General features: G+C 37.8%; 1 protein-coding gene across 2 annotated transcripts in view; it reads left to right on the top strand.

Moving 5' to 3' along the window:
- The window catches only part of arhgap29b (Rho GTPase activating protein 29b), a 47,896-nt gene extending 31,184 nt beyond the window's left edge, over positions 1 to 16,712 (top strand). The window contains exons 5-23 of one of the 2 annotated variants that reach the window (XM_016515456.1): positions 1,121 to 1,193; positions 2,623 to 2,677; positions 3,517 to 3,672; positions 3,773 to 3,837; positions 4,412 to 4,522; positions 4,613 to 4,693; positions 4,770 to 4,937; positions 5,350 to 5,487; positions 6,018 to 6,208; positions 6,558 to 6,730; positions 8,363 to 8,494; positions 10,036 to 10,134; positions 10,590 to 10,753; positions 10,839 to 11,027; positions 11,117 to 11,254; positions 11,979 to 12,205; positions 12,366 to 12,636; positions 12,725 to 12,827; positions 15,173 to 16,712. In XM_016515456.1, the coding sequence (XP_016370942.1) occupies positions 1,121 to 1,193; positions 2,623 to 2,677; positions 3,517 to 3,672; positions 3,773 to 3,837; positions 4,412 to 4,522; positions 4,613 to 4,693; positions 4,770 to 4,937; positions 5,350 to 5,487; positions 6,018 to 6,208; positions 6,558 to 6,730; positions 8,363 to 8,494; positions 10,036 to 10,134; positions 10,590 to 10,753; positions 10,839 to 11,027; positions 11,117 to 11,254; positions 11,979 to 12,205; positions 12,366 to 12,636; positions 12,725 to 12,827; positions 15,173 to 16,095 (3,457 nt within the window). In that variant the 3' untranslated portion in view covers positions 16,096 to 16,712. Of the gene's footprint in view, positions 1 to 1,120; positions 1,194 to 2,622; positions 2,678 to 3,516; positions 3,673 to 3,772; positions 3,838 to 4,411; positions 4,523 to 4,612; positions 4,694 to 4,769; positions 4,938 to 5,349; positions 5,488 to 6,017; positions 6,209 to 6,557; positions 6,731 to 8,362; positions 8,495 to 10,035; positions 10,135 to 10,589; positions 10,754 to 10,838; positions 11,028 to 11,116; positions 11,255 to 11,978; positions 12,206 to 12,365; positions 12,637 to 12,724; positions 12,828 to 15,169 lie in introns of both variants that reach the window. The other variant, XM_016515455.1, reaches the window with a different exon arrangement.
- Positions 16,713 to 19,087: the final 2,375 nt, after the last annotated feature.

The following is a 19,087-nucleotide window of genomic DNA, read 5'->3' as shown; positions in this document are numbered from 1 at the left end:
CTACAAAGCTATTAATATCAAAGCATATGAGCAGAGCATAGCGTCACTGAAGGTAGCATTATTTTACCAGCGTTGCCCAGTACAGCTGAACTAGCCTACATCATGTTACAGCAGAGTAGCGCTACTGCAAACAGGAACAAGTAGGCCTATACTGCATAGAAATTTCCTGTCAGCGCGTTATTTGAGCGGATTTTGCTTTTCCGATGAGCATGAGCGGTTCACGAGCGGAATGTACATTCATAGACCGGAATATTGAGCGGTGCGTCAAACCGCGCAGTGACGAGGAGAGTGAAACATGCGCACTGAACACTGAACAGCGGGGCTCGACGCGCCATATATATTATTATTATTATTATTTGTAGCCTATATTTTAGGGGCATCCCTACTTACATCCCCTAGTTGTTTACAAATCCGAAGTAAGTCCATACATCCCATTTAAATGCGGACGGGGCTTTCCTGATAACTTTCCACAATGCCGCCCTCTTTATTTTACTAACTTACTGCATGCTGAAGGTGACCCAGCTGACCTCACCAGAAAAAAACTCAACACCACCATCTAGTGGATTGTAAAGAAATTGATTTTATTATTCTACCAAATAGTATAATAAAAGATCGATACTTGGCGTCCGTGTATCGATACAGTATTGCCGTGGAAAATATCGCAATACTATGCTGTATCGATTTTTTTCCCCCACCCCTAGTAAACATTGATCAACGCACATACATAGAGCTCATCAGATATGATCAGCAGAAGCTCAACCATGCTTGTGTGAAATGCGAGAACAAATCTTATTCGTTCTCACGCATCAAGCAAGTGCATTTGAGCTTCTGTTTACCATATTAGATGTGCTTTCAAGCTGTTATTCAAAATGATCAGAGAATATTAAAAATATCTTAATTTGTGGTTCGAAGATGAAGTCGTGCAGGTTAGGAATGATGTGAGGGTGAGTAAATGATGACAGAATTTTCATTTTTGGATGAACTAACCTTTAAAACTGGTCACATTCTTGATCTATTTGGGATGAAAAATAGCAGTATAATATTGTAAACTTATTATTTATGTTCAAGTTATGTTAAGTGCAGTGGACCAGCAGTGACTTGTCTTACTTTGCCATTTCAGAGTGTCTGACTTCCTTATGGGAGATGTGGACAGTGGCTCCAGGTTGGGGTACCCCCAAGCCAGAAGAAGTCGTGTAAGTAATCACCTCAATTGTCTTAAAAGTTCCTTGAAAAAAAGAGTTTATTAAAAAAATCATTATTTACTCATCCTCATGTTGTTCCTAAACCGTGTGCTTTTTGTTCAGTGGAACACAAAAGGATAGTTTTTGCTCTTCACACAGCTCTTTTCCATACAACAACAGTTCATAGTGACCACGTCTGCCAATATAAAGCACCATTAAAGTAGTCCTTATGACTTGTATGCTGTGCTCCATGTCTTCTGGAGTCATACAATAGATTTGTGAAAAGCAGACTGACATTTAAGCCAGTATTCTCTGTTTATAAACAACAGTATCATATGGCTTCAGAAGACTTGAAATATATTACCATTCAAAAGTTTGGAGTCAGTAAGATTTTAAATGTTTTTAAAGTTTTTGACAGACGTATCTTATGCTCACCAAGGCTGCATTTTTTTTTTTTAAATGTCATTTCAATTCACGGGGGAAGTCGTGGCCTAATGGTTAGAGAGTCGGACTCATTACCCAAAGGTTGCGGGTTCGAGTCTCGTACCGGCAGAGATTGTAGGTGGGGGGAGTGAATGTACAGCGCTCTCTCCCACCTTCAATACCACGACTGAGGTGCCCTTGAGCAAGGCACCGAACCCCCAACTGCTCCCCGGGTGCCGCAGCAAAAAAAATGGCTGCCCACTGCTCCGGGTGTGTGTTCACGGTGTGTGTGTTCACTGCTGTGTGTGTGCTTTGGATGGGATAAATGCAGAGCACTAATTCCGAGTATAGGTCACCATACTTGGCCACATGTTACGTCACTTTCACTTTCGTCACTTTCACTTTCATTTATTCCTGTGGTTTGGTGCTCAAGAAACTTACATATAAAATGGTTGTGCTGCTTAATATTTTTGAGGAAACAGTGATACATTTTTTTCAGGATTCTTTAATGAATAGAAAGATCAACCAGCATCTGGTTGAAATAGAAATCTTTTCTAACGTAATACGTGTCTTTACGGTCACTTTTGATCAATGTAATGTGTCTTCGCTGAATAAAAAAAGTGTGTAGTTGTATGGACTAGTTTTATGGCATGTGTATGATTTTTATGTCCTTGTTGGCACTTGACAGATGTGGTTACTATGAACTGTCATGTGGAAAAAAAGATGCATGAAGCTTCTGCAGAATTCTTCTTTTGTGTTCCACAGAAAAAATAGATAAGTGTGAGTAAATAATGGCAGTTAATTTTTATTGGTGAACTATCCCTTTAAGTTGAGATGTCTGCTTTGAAAATAATGAAACCTGGCTGGCCCCTGTGATTTAAAGAGCAAGGTTTGATTAACCGAGACATCGAGAGGCAAGATAAAAGAGAAGCACTCAAAAGAAGCACCTTTTCATCCCTCACCTCTGTAATCAAACTTCTCATCCCGTGTGAAACGTCTTTCTCTTTTTCTCCTCTAGTCTTTTGAAAACCTCTCTGAAGATTCAGGAGGCTGCAATCAAAAGGATCTGGCAGGTAAATGGATTTCCTTTCCTTCTCCTTTATGTCTTGCCTCCTTCTATCCAAGGGTTTCATCACAAAGCAAGCAGGCTCTTGCCGCTGATGTGTTGAAGAGAATCTATCTCATCAGTAATGCAACAGTAATGCAAACTTCAACAAAGTTTTCTAGTTAAACAAACCACACATGAAAGGTGTTGCTCTAGCAGAGAGACCGATGAGCTGTACTGACATAGGTCATAATCGACAAGAGAGCTCTACACACCCTGTACCTTCACACTTGTGTTGTTTTTCGTATAGTCTGACATTCTTCTTGTTTGCAAAATGGTTGACATTCTTTGGGTTTTTTGGACGTTTGTGTGAGGAATGGGAACCACATGTGGCTTATTGGGCGGGGTGCTTGGATTCGGCGTAGCTGAGTTGCGTGTCAGTGCATTTGACAAAGGTTAAGCCCCGATTTTACGAGATGATCTCTCACGCTCATGCCATGCAATAAATCGTACATGCATCTAATGCTACCACAGATTAGTGTCTGTTTTAGAAAGACCTCTTTTTCTTTTAAGTCAAGGGGATGGTGGAGAGTATTTATTCCTCTTAAAAGAAAGTTTGCCACCCATTTCAGGGCTGTCGCTGCCTTTAATAAAGCTGACTTGTAAAATTTGCCTTGTAACTGTTGGCCTATAATTTTAAAAAGTAGATTTTAAATGACAGTTTTAGAGAGCGGAGAGACATGGTTGAGGAAATATAAATGTCTTCAAAGGGTACCTCTGTGCTTTTTCAACAATGTGGAGCATTTGTGTATTTTTTGGATGTGCGTGTGTTCATATGTGGTGTTCCTTGTTTATGTGTGTTTCTAGATCCTGCTCTGTCCCCAGAGCTGTCCACTGTGGAGCAGGTAGACCTTCTTCTGCTGAAGAATGACAGTGGAGTAGAGTCGGCTTTGCTCTATGCCAAGGCCTGGTCCAAATACACCAAAGATGTGCTGGCCTGGGTGGAGAAACGCCTCAGCCTGGGTCAGTCCATTCTTAAAGCCTGATCTTTTGTTTTGTCTGAAAACAAAACTGTCTAATTGTTGAACTTTAGTGTTTCATTTGGTGTCTTTGTATTTGACAGACACGGAATGTGCCAAAAGCTTTGCCAAGATGGCAGAATCCGCAAAGGCAGTGGCAAGTCAGCAGGTGATGGTCTTTTGTTTTGATAAAATGTGATATATAATGTGATATATATGATGTACTACCATTCAAATTTTTGGGAAGAATTTTGAAAGAAATGAATACTTTTATTTGACAAGGACATAAAATGAATTAAAAGTGACAGTAAAGACATTTATAATGTATTTCTATTTCAAATAAATACTGTTCTTTTGATCTTTCTAATTATAAAAAAAAATCCTGAATTAAATATATTAAGCAGCACAACTCTTTTTAACAACAATAAAAAGAAGAAATGCACCAAATTATTTCTGAAGATTCATTTGACACTGAAGACTGGAGTATTCAATTTTGCCATCACAGTGATAAATAGGAATACATTTTAGAATATATTAAAATCGAAAATAGTTATTTTGAATTGCAGTAATATTTCACAGTATTGCTCTTTTTAATGTATTTTTGATATATAAAAAAAAAATTCAGCCTTGTGTGCATAAGAGACTTCTTTAAAAAACATTAAAATAATCTTACCAATCCCAAGTTTTTGAATGGTAGTTTCTTTAAGTGACATTATTGTGTTGCTGTGTTCCTTTATCTAAAGGACTTTATGCCGTTCCGGGATATTTATGTCTCTGCCTTTAAAAATGAGATTGAGTACAATCAGGTTCTGCTCCAAACAGCTGCAGCTCTACAAACCAACAAATTCATACAGGTATGATCAGTTATATCTGCTGTTAACTTGTAGCTAACTATTTAACAAATAATTTTCTTTAATTCCACAAAATTCCTATAATACCAACAGCCACTGCTGGCCCGCAAGAACGATCTGGACAAGCAGAGGAAAGAGATAAAGGAACAATGGCAAAGAGAGCTAAAGAAAATGGTATATACGATTCTTTGAATTTCATCACTAATGTTTCTTCACGACCGATAGTGCTTAATAACCCATGTGTTTTCAGAGCGAGGCTGAGAGCGCTTTGAAGAAGGCTCGGCTGCTGAAGGTGCAGAAGAGGGAGGAGTACGAGAAGGCACGCAGCTCCACCAGCCGCACCGAGGAGGAGCAGCCAACAGCAGGAGGCAGGACTCTGGAGAAGAAACGGAGGGTGGAGGAAGAGGCCCTACAGAAGGTACTGCAGAAACTGCACTATAACTCTATATTCAACTCCACAGGGTCAAAGACTGCACAAACACACACACCCGTGAGTTTATTGTCCTTGTTTATTGGGCATCAAAGTGGTGATGAGAAACACAGAGTTTGTTGGAATTTGTTTGATATTTCTTAACGTCTGATGTACTGTCTGAAAATCAGGTCATATAATCTAAACATTACTGTTGCTATTACAACCCAGACACCCAGCAAATGCATAACATCACACCTTAGCAAATGAGTGAGCATTTTCTTCAAGAAATGGAACATTTTTGCAGTCTTGTTTGGTGCAGCTGGTGGCACGGAAATGACACACTTTGGCTTAAAACAGGCTAGGAAAATCACTGCTTTTGTTTTGTTTGGCTGATTGTCTGTTTTTGTGGTGACTCTAGGCTGAGGAAGCGCAGGAGCAGTATAAAGCCTGTGTGGCCGATCTAGAGGCGAAGAAGGTCAGCCTGTCAAACGCTAAGAGTGAGATCCTCGGTCAAATTCGGAAGCTGGTCTTCCAGTGTGACTTGACCCTCAAAGCGGTCTGTATCCATGTCACAACAACACTACAGTACAGTTCAAAAGTTTTTGGGTCTGTAAGATTTTTCAATGTTTTTGAATCAAAAATACAGTACAATTTTCAAATATTATTACAGTTTAAAATAATTGTTTTCAGTTTAGTATATTTTAAAATGTAATTTATTCCTGTGATGGCAAAGAATTTTCAGCAGCCATTACTCCAGTCTTCAGTGTCACATGATCCTTCAGAACTCATTCTAATATGCCTATTTGCTGCTCAAGAAACATTTATTGTTATTATTATTATTAATGCTGGAAACAGTTGTGCTGCTTAATATTTTTTGGAAACCATTATATGAATAGTAATTTCAAAAGAACAGCTATTATTAAAAGTAGAAATCTTTTGTAACATTTTAAATATATTTACTGTCACTTTTGATTAATTTAATGCATTTTTGCTGAAAAAAAAGCCTTACTGACCCCAAACTTTTGACCTTCTCCATGAAAATAAATACCATTATTGCATACTGACTATTCTCAAAAACTCTCCCAGGTGACAGTGAACTGGTTCCAGATGCAGCAGGCTCAGACCCAGCCTCTCTCAGTCAACTACCAAGCTCTAAGTGAACAGGCCAAAAAGTATGAACCAGGCCAGCGCTACTCTGAGTTTGTGTGCAGCCTGCCTAAAGAGCGTGTGTGGCTGGAGTCTCTGTCTCAGGACATCACAGCTTCCTCAAAAACTGGGTAAGTCCACACTCAAGTTTCTGTGCAGGCCAGAGAGAGGCTGCATTGTTTGAATCTTCCTCAGGAAGAATGATGAACGAAACAACGGTCGGTGATAGCGTGTTGTTTATCCAGAAATTCTGCGCTCCATAATCGCTGCCCTGTGTAAACTCTGCTTTTCAGCTTGACATCTGAATCACACCCACGTACAAACATACTGGCCTGCGCTATCAACTCTCTTTACAGTGTATTCAAATCTCACGCTTTCCTGTTGAGTAACCCATTTCACAACCAGCAGAGATTTTGCACAGCCTGTTTTGCCTGCGGTATTTTAATAAAGCATGTTTTAACAAGTGACTTTCCTTTCCAGAATGTCCCTTCATAAGAGGTCTCAGAGCAGTACCCGCTCATCCCATGGGAACCTGTCGCAAGGCTCTGTAACTTCTGCAGATAACCACAGCGTAGATGGGGTTGAGGGTACCGTACAACCTTGCAAGGCCAAGATCGCAGAGAGGCGGTCCAATAGCAGTTTAGACATGCAAGGTAAGAGTCGCTAAGGATCTAGACTGGCGACAAAAATTTGTAGGTTTAAAATTATCAATTTCTGTTGCACTAAATGGAATGAAAACAATAATGACTGTTTTTTAAACAGATTTCACCTACTTCCATTGTTTGGATAAACAGATAGTCCTGATCCAAACTCACTGTAACTCACATTGAGCCTAAGTTGCTACGTCAGGCTGCTCATGCAGATCTCATGCAAAACGTCAGTCTACTCAGCCTTAGGGCCCTATGAAATCCATTTTATTTATTTTTTTCACCAAATTCCGTTTTAATTTTCTTTTCAAAATTCAATTTTTAAATTCTCTGAATTCCGGTTTTTTTTTTCCCATTTAAATTTTTCTAGACTCTGTTTTAATGCTTAAATTATTCATCAAAAAGCATGTCTAATTAATTGAAATCATGAAACTTACAATATTAAACAGTAATTTATTAAAAGTTTAACAAAAATTAAATTTTTAAGGCCCTGTGAAATGTTTTATTTTTTTCTCAAATTCGATTTTATTTTTTACCAAATTCTGTTTTCTATTATTTTTTTGTATTCCATTTTAATGGTTTCATTAAATATTAATAATCAAAAGCATCTCTAATTAATTGATTTTAAAATTATGTATTTAAATAATTATTTATTCATTTATTATTATTTTATCTATTTCTTTTTTTTTCTGAAATAGTGTGTGTATTTACATTTTTCTGCTAAATAAATTCTGGTAAATAATTTCTCTGGTAAATATTCCTTTAAAAATAATGATTTAATAATACTTTTATTAGTAGTAGTAGTACTATCATTGCATTAAGTAACGTTTCTGACAAGGTTTCTTCAAGTTAAACTAAACTTTTATTTTGACGGGTTGCTGTGAAGACCTTTAAGTTTTTGTTTGTATATGACGATAGTTTTACTAAAAAGAAATGGTGAAATGCTCATGAATTGACTCTGATAAATTATGTTTTTGCGTTCATGTGCCCATATTTTGAGGTGGCAGAGGCTGAAAACAATGTGAGCGATTTAAGTGTAGTTTACCTACTTTTGATGCATCCATTCAAAATTTGGTAAATTCTGTGACATTCTGCGTTATACAGTTCCATTTTTATGACTGGATTCCGCAATTCCGCCCACGTTTTCTGCATCACAGAAATCATAGGGCCCTATGCATTTGTTAGACTCTAAAACTCCAAGACATTTATTTTCTTCCCACTTAAACAAGATCCTGAGATGTGTAGCACTATTAGGCACATATGTTTGGCAAGCTTCAGCATCTTGAACAGCTTATTAGTTTTATGGCTTGACGCGTCCACTGTGGGTTTTTACCCAGCATTGGCCATCCACAGCTTGAACAAAAGCTGCCAGCAGTCAGGATTAAGGCCCAAGACCCAGATCGGCCCTCGGCTTCCAAAAAGCCCCTGTGCTGTGACATCATCAGCCTGCTGGATTACAGCCTGAGCTCACATTTAATGCAGCATCCAGACTAGATGACTAAAATCAAGCACATAAGCAAAATTCTCATGTTTTTAGAGATGAGAACTCTGAACTGGATGAAACACGTAGACAGACTGATAGAGATTTCCTAGATGAAGGACGAAAGGTAATTCTGAGGTTAATTCTGTGTGTTGTAGCGTTAAGGACGCAGGGCTCCCAGCGGGCCTGGAGCTCAGGCAGTGCCGGTGGAGGAGGGATGTGCAGTGACTCAGAGAGTGCTGGAGGAAGCAGTGAGTCTCGCTCAATGGACTCCCCCACAGCTAGTCCAGGTACTTTTTCTGGTGTCAACGCACAGCATCCTGCAGCGCATTTCACAATAGGAAGTTAATCCCACTCCGAAATTGGTTTAATGTATACGTAGGCCAATATGAATGTTTGACGATCAATTTACATCAAATCAAAGTCATGTCAAGTTTTTGACTTCATTTTGATTTGCATATTTGACCTGTTTTTTGACGTCAGTTTTGATGTCAATTTAATGTCTTTTCAATATCAATTGACCCCTGGGTTATATCAGTGTTTATTTTCTATTAGTGCTGTCAAATGATTAATCGCATCCAAAATAAAAGTTTGGTAACACTTTAGATTAGGGAACACTTATTCACTATTAACTACGACTTTTGCCTCAATAAATTCCTAATTTGCTGCTTATTAATATTTAGTAAGCTAGTTGTTAAGTTTAGGTATTGGGTAGGATTAGGGATGTAGAATAAGGTCATGTAGAATAAGGCATTAATATGTGCTTAATTAGTACTAATAAATGGCTAATATTCTAGTAATATGCATGCTAATAAGCAACTAGTTAAGAAACCCTAAAACAAAGTGTTACCAAAAGTTTCTGTTTACATAATATATGTATGTGTGCTGTGTATATTTATTATGTATATATAAATACACACACATGCAAGTATATATTTCAGAAAAATATGTTGTGTTTATATATTAAACATTATTACAAATTATATGAATATAAATATAGACATGTAAATACATGTAAATATTTTCAAAATATATACTGTATGTGTGTGTATTTATATATACATAATAAATATACACAGAACACTAATATGCAAACAAAAACTTTTATTTTGGATGCGATTAGTCGCGATTAATCGTTTGACAGCACTATTTTCTATATTTTGTATTCTAGATTATTTGCTATATATTTATATATCATTTGTTTATTCTATTGTTTTTGCCAAAACAGCCTTCTATGCTGGCATTAAACAATATAATACTACTACTGCTGCTGCATATTTTATTTTATTTTATTTATTTGCCAACATTAACAAAAATTGTTAAATATATTTTTCATTAAACAACTTGAAACATAATTTATTATGTGCAGTAATTACTGGAAATTCTACAGATGTTATGACAGCTATAAATCATACATACCACAGAAACTCATCTACATCAGCCAGCTAGATAGTGACACATTTACATCAGCAGAACTTAACAGAATGTGCAAAACAATAATGTTCGCAACATCAAAGAAAAAGCAGGCATAAAAACATGTATGTGATCAATAGATTGTTAGGACTTGAGAATGTCAGCACTGGCCTAATCAGGCAAGTTTTGTCAAATGTCCTTAAATGTGTTACTCTAGCCAGTTGCATCAGCAATTCTTATTGTGGAGTGCAATGTGTTTAATCCAAAAAAGAAGTTCCTCTAAAAATATTGCTAGTTTAGGCATGTTTGTAAGTTTTGCTTGTAAAATGGTTGACCTAGTTCTCAGTGGACAGGATGGAGAAGTGCTCTGCAGGACGGCAGTATCTAATGTGTGTTTATGTGTGTGTTCGTGTTACAGGGGATTTCAAACGCAGGCTTCCCAGAACTCCCTCAACTGGTACCATGTCTTCTGCAGATGACCTGGATGAGAGGGAACCACCCTCCCCATTAGATAATGGTTGGTAGTACAAACTGAACAGCTTGATTTTGAGCGTCTGTGTTCATAGGTGTGTGGTGACAGTGACACCACAGGTTTGTGTTTATTATGCAAGTGCTGAATTGCTCGCACCCATGTTTTTGCTTTCAGTGCAGCTGTGCAGATGGGCTGGATGTTGACATTGGCAATATGCCACAGTTCCTGTCTCTCCACCAAAAGTGTTACATTTCAGTAATAACTGCGGAATGTAAACAAATGTTAAAAATAGGGAAATTTGAGGAACTGGAGAGAAGGTCATGCTTCCTTAAAAGTACTAAAAGAACCATTAATTAAATAGGAATGCAAGAGTCATGAAAGTTCTTTCAATTCCCATCCCAACTCACATTTAAGACTCTTGATGATCCTGTGGCCACACCAGAACATTATTTTTTTGTTTTGTTTTCAGCTATTAAAACACATGCCTTTTCTTGTCTCAGGCCTTGCTGAAATGGTGATGGAAACGGCCAGTTCTCCCGGCCCTTTTCGTAATGCTCAGATGTCAAAAGCGTCACAAACTCACAAGTTGAGGAAACTGCGAGCGCCTTCCAAATGCAGAGAGTGTGACGGGCTGGTGGTGTTTCACGGGGCTGAATGTGAGGAGGTACGGTCATCATCAACACCCACATCTGTTCTGTTCACATTGTTCATTAGAGCCGGTTGTCATTCCCTGATCTCTTTTTACATAGTGCTCTTTGGCCTGTCATAAGAAATGCCTGGAGACTCTTGCCATTCAGTGTGGTCATAAGAAGCTCCAGGGCAGACTGCACCTGTTCGGGATTGACTTCGCCCAAGTAGCTAAGAACAGTCCTGACGGCATCCCCTTCATCATCAAAAAATGCACCTCAGAAATCGAGAGTCGTGCCCTGAACATTAAGGTGAAGAATCGAGATGCAACTGAAAGGAATTTGTTTATATGTTTGTGAGTCATTTAGTGAATGACGCCTACTTTTCGGTTCATTTCAAGGGCATTTATCGGGTGAATGGGGCGAAGTCTCGTGTGGAAAAGCTGTGCCAGGCCTTTGAGAACGGAAAAGACTTAGTGGAGCTTTCTGACCTCCACCCACATGACATAAGCAATGTGCTCAAGCTTTACCTGAGACAGGTGTGGTGGGACAAATAATCCCAGTTTCATAATGTCTATATGAAACTTGAAATAATAGAGTGCAACAGTGTCCGCCCGCTTTTTGGTTTCGGAAGTATTTTTCACATAAGAATTTTTTATTTGTTATAGAGTTATAAGCCATGAGCCAAAGCAACCAGCTACGAGGTGAATCACAACATTGCAAACTTTGTTCTTGAAAAATGTTGAAATGTGAAAATCTTATATATATGGTATGTACATAACAGCTTTAATACGGGAAACAGCCACAATCCCATGAAGCATTGCGAATGACAATCAAAATAATGTGATGATATATATATAAAACTATTGTTTAAAGATGTTGATTGTGTATAGAAACAATATATTTTACATGTATTGCAAAATATATATGTACACTGATATTTAAGTAGTCTGACAGCACATGAAAAATTACTATTACGTCATTCGCAGTGCTTCATGGGAGTGGACAGGCACTAAAATGTTCTTTTGGTGTGATTTGCTTGTTGTGATTCGCTGTTTGATGGAGATTATATCACCAATAAACAACCTTGTAGCTCATTGTAGGTCTGTCTTTAAGGGTTTATAAGTTAAAAATCAGTTCCTTATGGAGAAAATGAATTAGATTTTTCTGCCAAAACCCAGCTGTTGCACTCTATAGGGTTCCATTACTCTTCACATTTTGCTGATTTGACATTGTCTAAAAAAGAATTCAATTGTCTTTCAGCTGCCGGAGCCATTGATTCTGTATCGGTATTACAACGATATCATCGGGCTGGCAAAAGAGACTCAGAACATGAAGGAGACTGACTCGACTAAAAAGAAATCACCAGGAGAGCAGCTGTGCCTCAGTATTGAGCTTAAAAGAGTCCTCTTCAAAATCAGAGACCTCCTTCGCCAGCTTCCAGCGGCGCACTACAAAACCCTGCAGTTCCTCATCACCCATCTGCACAGGTACGCGAACACAAACCATAAACCAAAGCGTGTTTAAAAAGCTCATATAGCAAAGAAGCAGGAATCTGTTATCGGGATCGGTTTTTCTTTGCTTGTTGCTTGACGTCCTTAAATGGGTTTAGTGAAAGTGAAATATAATTTATGACTCATTGTTCTACAGAGTGTCAGAGCAAGCTGAGGAGAACAAGATGACTGCTAGTAACCTGGGTATCATCTTCGGTCCCACACTCATCAAGCCCAGGCAGTTGGAGGCGGAAGTGTCACTGTCCTCTCTGGTTGACTACCCCCACCAGGCCCGCATGGTGGACCTGCTCATCAGGCACCACCAGATGATCTTTGATGTCCCCCTCAGCCCTGTGTCTCCCACCAGTCCGACAGCACCACAGCCAGCGCTCAGCCGCCACTCCCAATCTCTCATGGATATCAAAGTGGTGAGCTGGGCCAGAGAATGAAAGCTGGACTTTTTTTTTTTAAATATTAGAGTTTTTGATTTCTGATCTGTGTTTATCCTTCATACAGAGTGCAAAAGTCTACAAGAGACACTCGTCTGTGATTACCTCTGCACAGCTGATGGAGAAAGTGAAGGAGATGAAGACAGGGGACGATAAAGGGCAAACACCTGGTTAGTATGATTGTCTCTGCTCATCTTTGGTATTAAAGTTAACATGAAATCAATACTGACCCCCTTTGATGAGCCATGGCAGCATGAAAAATAGATCATATTTTTTGTCTGAAATTTTTTGTCATATTTTTTCATTTGAAAGTTTATGCAAGAAAAACGAATATATTTGTTTTGAAAATGTTCTTGAGTAATACTGATGTGGTTTTGTTTAAAGAAATAATGAAGATTTCATAAATGTGGACTGTTTTGTGCAGTTATGAGTTATAAGTTCAAAGGAATTTAATTAAATCTACTAATTTCAAGAGTTACAAATGGTAATTCTCAGATGATATGTTCTTATATATTTCATATAATGATATATTCAAATAAAACGCTTCTTGCATCACTATCCTGGTTTCCATTACAGATTTGCGCAAAACTTTTGAGATATTTTATAAATGTCAATAAAAACCTATTGCGAATTGACGGCATTTCCATTAACTGATGTTATGCGATTAAAACCAGATTTTTTTTTCCTCTTGCAAAAAGTCATGACAACTGATGTTGCTAGGCTTATGTATATTGCAGCCACCGCACTAGCCATTATTTTTAACATATAGGCATATAGGAGTGTATGTTTAGTGAAGCAGTGCAAAGAGCCGCTTCTGGGCCGCTTCTGAAACGTGCTGCGGCGCAGGTGGTATAAACACAAGCACTGACTGGAGTGGCCGGTGGAAGTGTCAGAGACGTAATGTGCTGCAGACGTGTGCAGTGTAAATAAGGGGTTATCCAAGCATTAATGGCCAGGAAAGCCCTTTATAATTGAGAACGGCCACATATGAGGTGTTTCTTGGAGGTTATAGTACATTAAAGAATTATCATGTTTATTTTTACGTATGCCAGGTGACCTGTAAATGTGTAAAAACTGCATTCTGTTGCAGTTTTGCGAAATATTCCTTTTTCAAATTGCCTGAAAAACCACCTCACGCAAACGTAAAAACTTTTTTGTGATATATTAGAGTTTTTGTAAAACTGACGTGTTTCCATTAGGCGTATGACATGTAAATGCGAAAAAACTGCATTCTGTTGCAGTTTTGCGAAATTATTCTTTCAAATTGCCTGAAAAATCACTCACGTGAACGTAAAAACGTTTTTGCGACATATCTGCGTTTTTGCAAAACTGATGTGTTTCCATTAGGCGTATGACCTGTAAATGCGAAAAAAAACTGCATTCTGTTGCAGTTTTGCGAAATATTCCTTTTTCAAATTGCCTGAAAAACCACCTCACGCGAACGTATAAACTTTTTTGCGATATATCGGAGTTTTTGCAAAATTGATTCATTTCCATTAGGCGTATTTTCAATTCGCAATTTCAGTTTGCGCATTTTGAAGGATTATGGAAACGTGGCTACAGTAGTTCTTCTGTAGTTTGTAAAATTTGAGAATTTTAATTTATGAAAGTGGGTAAATATAGTAATAACATGGTAATAACACAAACTTTCAAAACTTTGCTTCTGCGCGGCTCTGAATGAACTCCTTTTGTGGACACGTTCTTCATGCAACAACGTGCAGAAACATGGCAAATAAACTCTAAAAATTCACAGCGTTTTATTATAATTGTGTTCTCATTATAATGTTATGTATATGACAGTCCCAGTCATAGTTATTAATATTCTGCATTGTTTGTACTGCTGCGGTCTGCACGCTGAAGAGATAATAGTACTACACCTTAGTACTACAATGAAGCGCTTTACTGCAGCGCAACTCAACCAAATGCATCTTATACGAGATAAATAATATATATACGATATATATAAACCGGCTGAAATGTTTTGAAATCACTTGTACTCTACCTGATCGAAAAAAAATCCTGTCTTTCACTCTACCTGTGTCAGTGTGTGTCTTGTTAAAGATATAAATCCTTGCCGCCAAGATGCTCCTCTGTCGGTCACGGATTATGGAAAGTGAAACTTAAATCTATAGGGGTGGTTGAATTTATCCACGCACGTTAAAATATTTTTTTAAAGCTTCCTTCTTTTCATATTCTTATTTACAGCATTATCTTAATAGGCTGTATATTATTGGGAGGAAACCGGTAGTTCTATGTGAAATCAAACATTGAGGACCCCCATATAGCCAAAATGGCATGAGCATAACACCCCACGAATATTCGACTGTGAGATTGGTAGTCGAATCAGGCTCCTCCTATCGAAGCATCGAATCGTCGACTATTCGGGGTCACCCCTAGTCAAAACTGACCTGGAAATGCAAAAATTGCAGGCAGATTTTGAGAGTAATTTTTTTATGTCTCTTCTGAATTAATAATTTGTATATATGAAGTTCAAACGTATTTTTCTTTCCAGCAGGTGAGGGCTCAGATGTCAATGGGGTTGGCTCAGCTCCTGTAGGCGTGCAGAAGTCCACATTCAGTGCCAGCAGCCGAGTGGTGCAACTACGTCCTCAGCGCACCAAGCCGGTGTCTCGACCCATCAGCATGCCTGTGGAGCGACTGCTCAACGAGCGCAACAGTCGCAACACAGAAGAGCGTGAACACTCACCGGCCGCCATTCAGGAGACCACCGAACCGGACAAGCCTTCGACACCACGCTTCACCAACTATTACAGAAACCCCTTCATCGACACACAGACACTGAGGAGGACCTGGGACAGACAGTACAAGCATTACGATGTGACGCCCAGAACTGCTATGATAGTGGCCAACCTGCCATCCTCTGGCGTGCCAAAACCGTCGGAAATTAGCGTTGTACCCCAAAGCAGCACCAGTAGAAAAGATGGTACAAGCCAGTCCGCCGGGACTCCGATATCCTTACGAGCGCCACGGACACTAAAACCCCCTCCCGGAACGTTCTATAGACCTCCATCAGTAAGCCAAATCAGGCCAGTTGACTCGCTGGCAAAAACCGTTTCAACAGCAACAACCACTACCACAGGAACCATATACACAACATCCATTACCATATTTACAACAGCGGCCACATCAACAGTTTCGACAGTCTCCACAGCCGTCACGACTCCCCCAACCACACCAACAACATCAGTGACTATCGCTCTAACGGCCAAGCCGACCTTTACGACAGTGACGAGCGCTGTATCTGGAGCAGAGGAAGGACTATCAGAGAACGACTCCATCAGCCCCGTCACACTCTCTCCGCCTCAATCTCCAAGCTCCAGCGCAGAGGAGCTCAGCCCTACAGACGCCAAACCCCTCTATCAGAGACGCAGTCGCCGTATGCAGGAGCTAGAGCATCGAGAGGCCCATTTTGTTTAAAAAAAATGCCCTGTTGGACAGATCTCTTGTCTCGCTTGGTACAGTATCCTATATGTGACACTCAGAAAGTGACTGATTCCTCCACAGGCCTCACAAGGTCAATTTTCATAGTCTTGCAGATCCGTCAACGGCTTTATGTGTATGTATTTGTATGTAAACTGTCATTTTTGTGCCATACTGTATATATGAAAATTGTTTTAATATCCCTTTGAGAAAGGGCAAAAATATTAGGAGAGAGGTGAAACGTCTCTATGAAATTTTGTCTCTTTAAGCTACTATTTGAGCCAGAAATATCAGCAGAGATCCAAAACATTTGTGACATTCGCTTATCCGTAAGTGAGCACTCTTTTATGTTATTTTCGGATGTTGTTTCTGAACATTTATGCCAAATGTGTCTTATTCTTATTATCTCCTTCACAGCGATAAGATGAGACACTTCTATATCAGTAAATAATCTGCTATATTAATGTGTTAATAAAATCAATTTCTGTGTAAATTGTATAAACTCAAAAGGAATGTGTATAGTATTGTGTGTAAATTCATGCCAACTTGCTCATTTTGATGCACTTGCTAAGCCTAACTTTTCAACATACATTCATCACTGCCCTTGCATGATGTAATACAGTCACTGCTGGCTGTTTTATTTGTTTTATAGTTTGTCTCTTGGAAAAACTCCTGCTTGTGTGTTTTAGGCTGCGTAAGTGCATCTGTTTCTGTTTTATTTCAGAGTTATATATGCATTTGTTTACATTTTTACACATAACCTGCTGCCATAAACATACATCTATACCAACAATTCTTGAAGACATGCAACATGTTTGCAGATTAAATATTTAGTTAAACCTATTTTCTGCTCTTTTTTTTCTTTCATGTTTTGTCCATTCAAGTGTAAAAGTGTAAAAGACAAAATGTGGTTCGAGTTTTATTGTTACCAGAAACGTATTATTAAAAATGGTTTGCATTAGTGAATTAGTGAATTGCATTAGTGAAATTCAGCTTAAATAAAATATAAATATTACATGACAAATTAAAATTTTAGATACTGTAGAACTTATTTATTAGATAATAAATTAAGAAAACTTAAAAGAAAGTTAGAAATGTTGCAACATACTGAAAATAAAAAAAAACTGAAATTAATTTAAAGCTTAATAGTAATATTAGTATAAAATATACTGAAATATAAAAACATTACTTTATATTAAGACACAAAAATTAAAATCTGAAAATATAAAAAAAAAAGCTCATTCAGAATATTAATAAATACTATAGTAGTATAGAAATTATGACTTCTGCACCATGATTTTCTTCCTCATTTTTCATCTGCCAGATAAAAACTGTATGTTTGATCACTTAGAAAAGTATAGTACACCTCTTTCAAAAAAAAAAATCAATTTGAAAATAGAGTGGAAGAATTGTTTAATACTTACAAAATAACAGTAACAGAATTCCTGCCTTAGCAAACATACTAATTAAATTAGTACATTTAAATACCATTTATTATGATCAGGTGAGCATGTTCAATACTTCATGTCAGAGGTTTTTTGGGGGGAAGCCACACTTTCTATCCAGTGTCCTGATTGCAGAGGGCGTTCTTGCCTCCCTGGGTATCATCTGTGTGTTTGGCTGAAACCTCATCCCTAATTAGCCATGTCACCTGAGCTCCAGCACTGAGCTGCTCAGCTCGGACTCATCCAACAAACACACAACACTCAAACAGAAGACATCAAATAAAACACAATCTCCAAATGTCCAGAATGCACAATATAACAACACACATCAATATTCCTAAATGCCTCACCAATCTCCCACATGGTAGCAGCTGAGTCCTTAGTCATCTTCAAGAATCGGCTAAAACACATCTCTTCCATCTTTATTTGACCCTCTAACTCTAGCACTCTCTATTTTAATTCTATTCTTTAAAAAAAATTGCCCCTTTTACACTTGCACTCTATTCATTTACTAACTGCTTGTGTTCTTTAAAAAAAACTAACACTAGCTACTTTAATCTTTTTGTATTCTATCTATTTGGTTTGTTTTTATTTATTATACAATTAACAAAAGCAAAAAACAGATAAAAACTGTATGTTTGATCACTTAGAAAAGTATAGTACACCTCTTTCAAAAAAAAAAATCAATTTGAAAATAGAGTGGAAGAATTGTTTAATACTTACAAAATAACAGTAACAGAATTCCTGCCTTAGCAAACATACTAATTAAATTAGTACATTTAAATACCATTTATTATGATCAGGTGAGCATGTTCAATACTTCATGTCAGAGGTTTTTTGGGGGGAAGCCACACTTTCTATCCAGTGTCCTGATTGCAGAGGGCGTTCTTGCCTCCCTGGGTATCATCTGTGTGTTTGGCTGAAACCTCATCCCTAATTAGCCATGTCACCTGAGCTCCAGCACTGAGCTGCTCAGCTCGGACTCATCCAACAAACACACAACACTCAAACAGAAGACATCAAATAAAACACAATCTCCAAATGTCCAGAATGCACAATATAACAACACACATCAATATTCCTAAATGCCTCACCAATCTCCCACATGGTAGCAGCTGAGTCCTTAGTCATCTTCAAGAATCGGCTAAAACACATCTCTTCCATCTTTATTTGACCCTCTAACTCTAGCACTCTCTATTTTAATTCTATTCTTTTAAAAAAATTGCCCCTTTTACACTTGCACTCTATTCATTTACTAACTGCTTGTGTTCTTTAAAAAAAACTAACACTAGCTACTTTAATCTTTTTGTATTCTATCTATTTGGTTTGTTTTTATTTATTATACAATTAACAAAAGCAAAAAATGCCTCTAACACTAGCTTGCTCTATTCTTTTTCTATTCTATCTGTTTTCTTTTTATTTATTATATAATTATATATATATAGTTTATATATATATATAAACTATATATATATATACACTATATATATATAGTGTATTTATATATATATATATATATATATACTTTTTTTTTATTCTTGTAC

The sequence above is a fragment of the Sinocyclocheilus rhinocerous genome, unplaced genomic scaffold (assembly GCF_001515625.1).
Source record: "Sinocyclocheilus rhinocerous isolate Xijiao unplaced genomic scaffold, SAMN03320098_v1.1 scaffold507, whole genome shotgun sequence".
NCBI classification, from domain to species: Eukaryota; Metazoa; Chordata; class Actinopteri; order Cypriniformes; family Cyprinidae; genus Sinocyclocheilus; species Sinocyclocheilus rhinocerous.
This window is presented reverse-complemented; position numbering and strand designations above follow the sequence as displayed.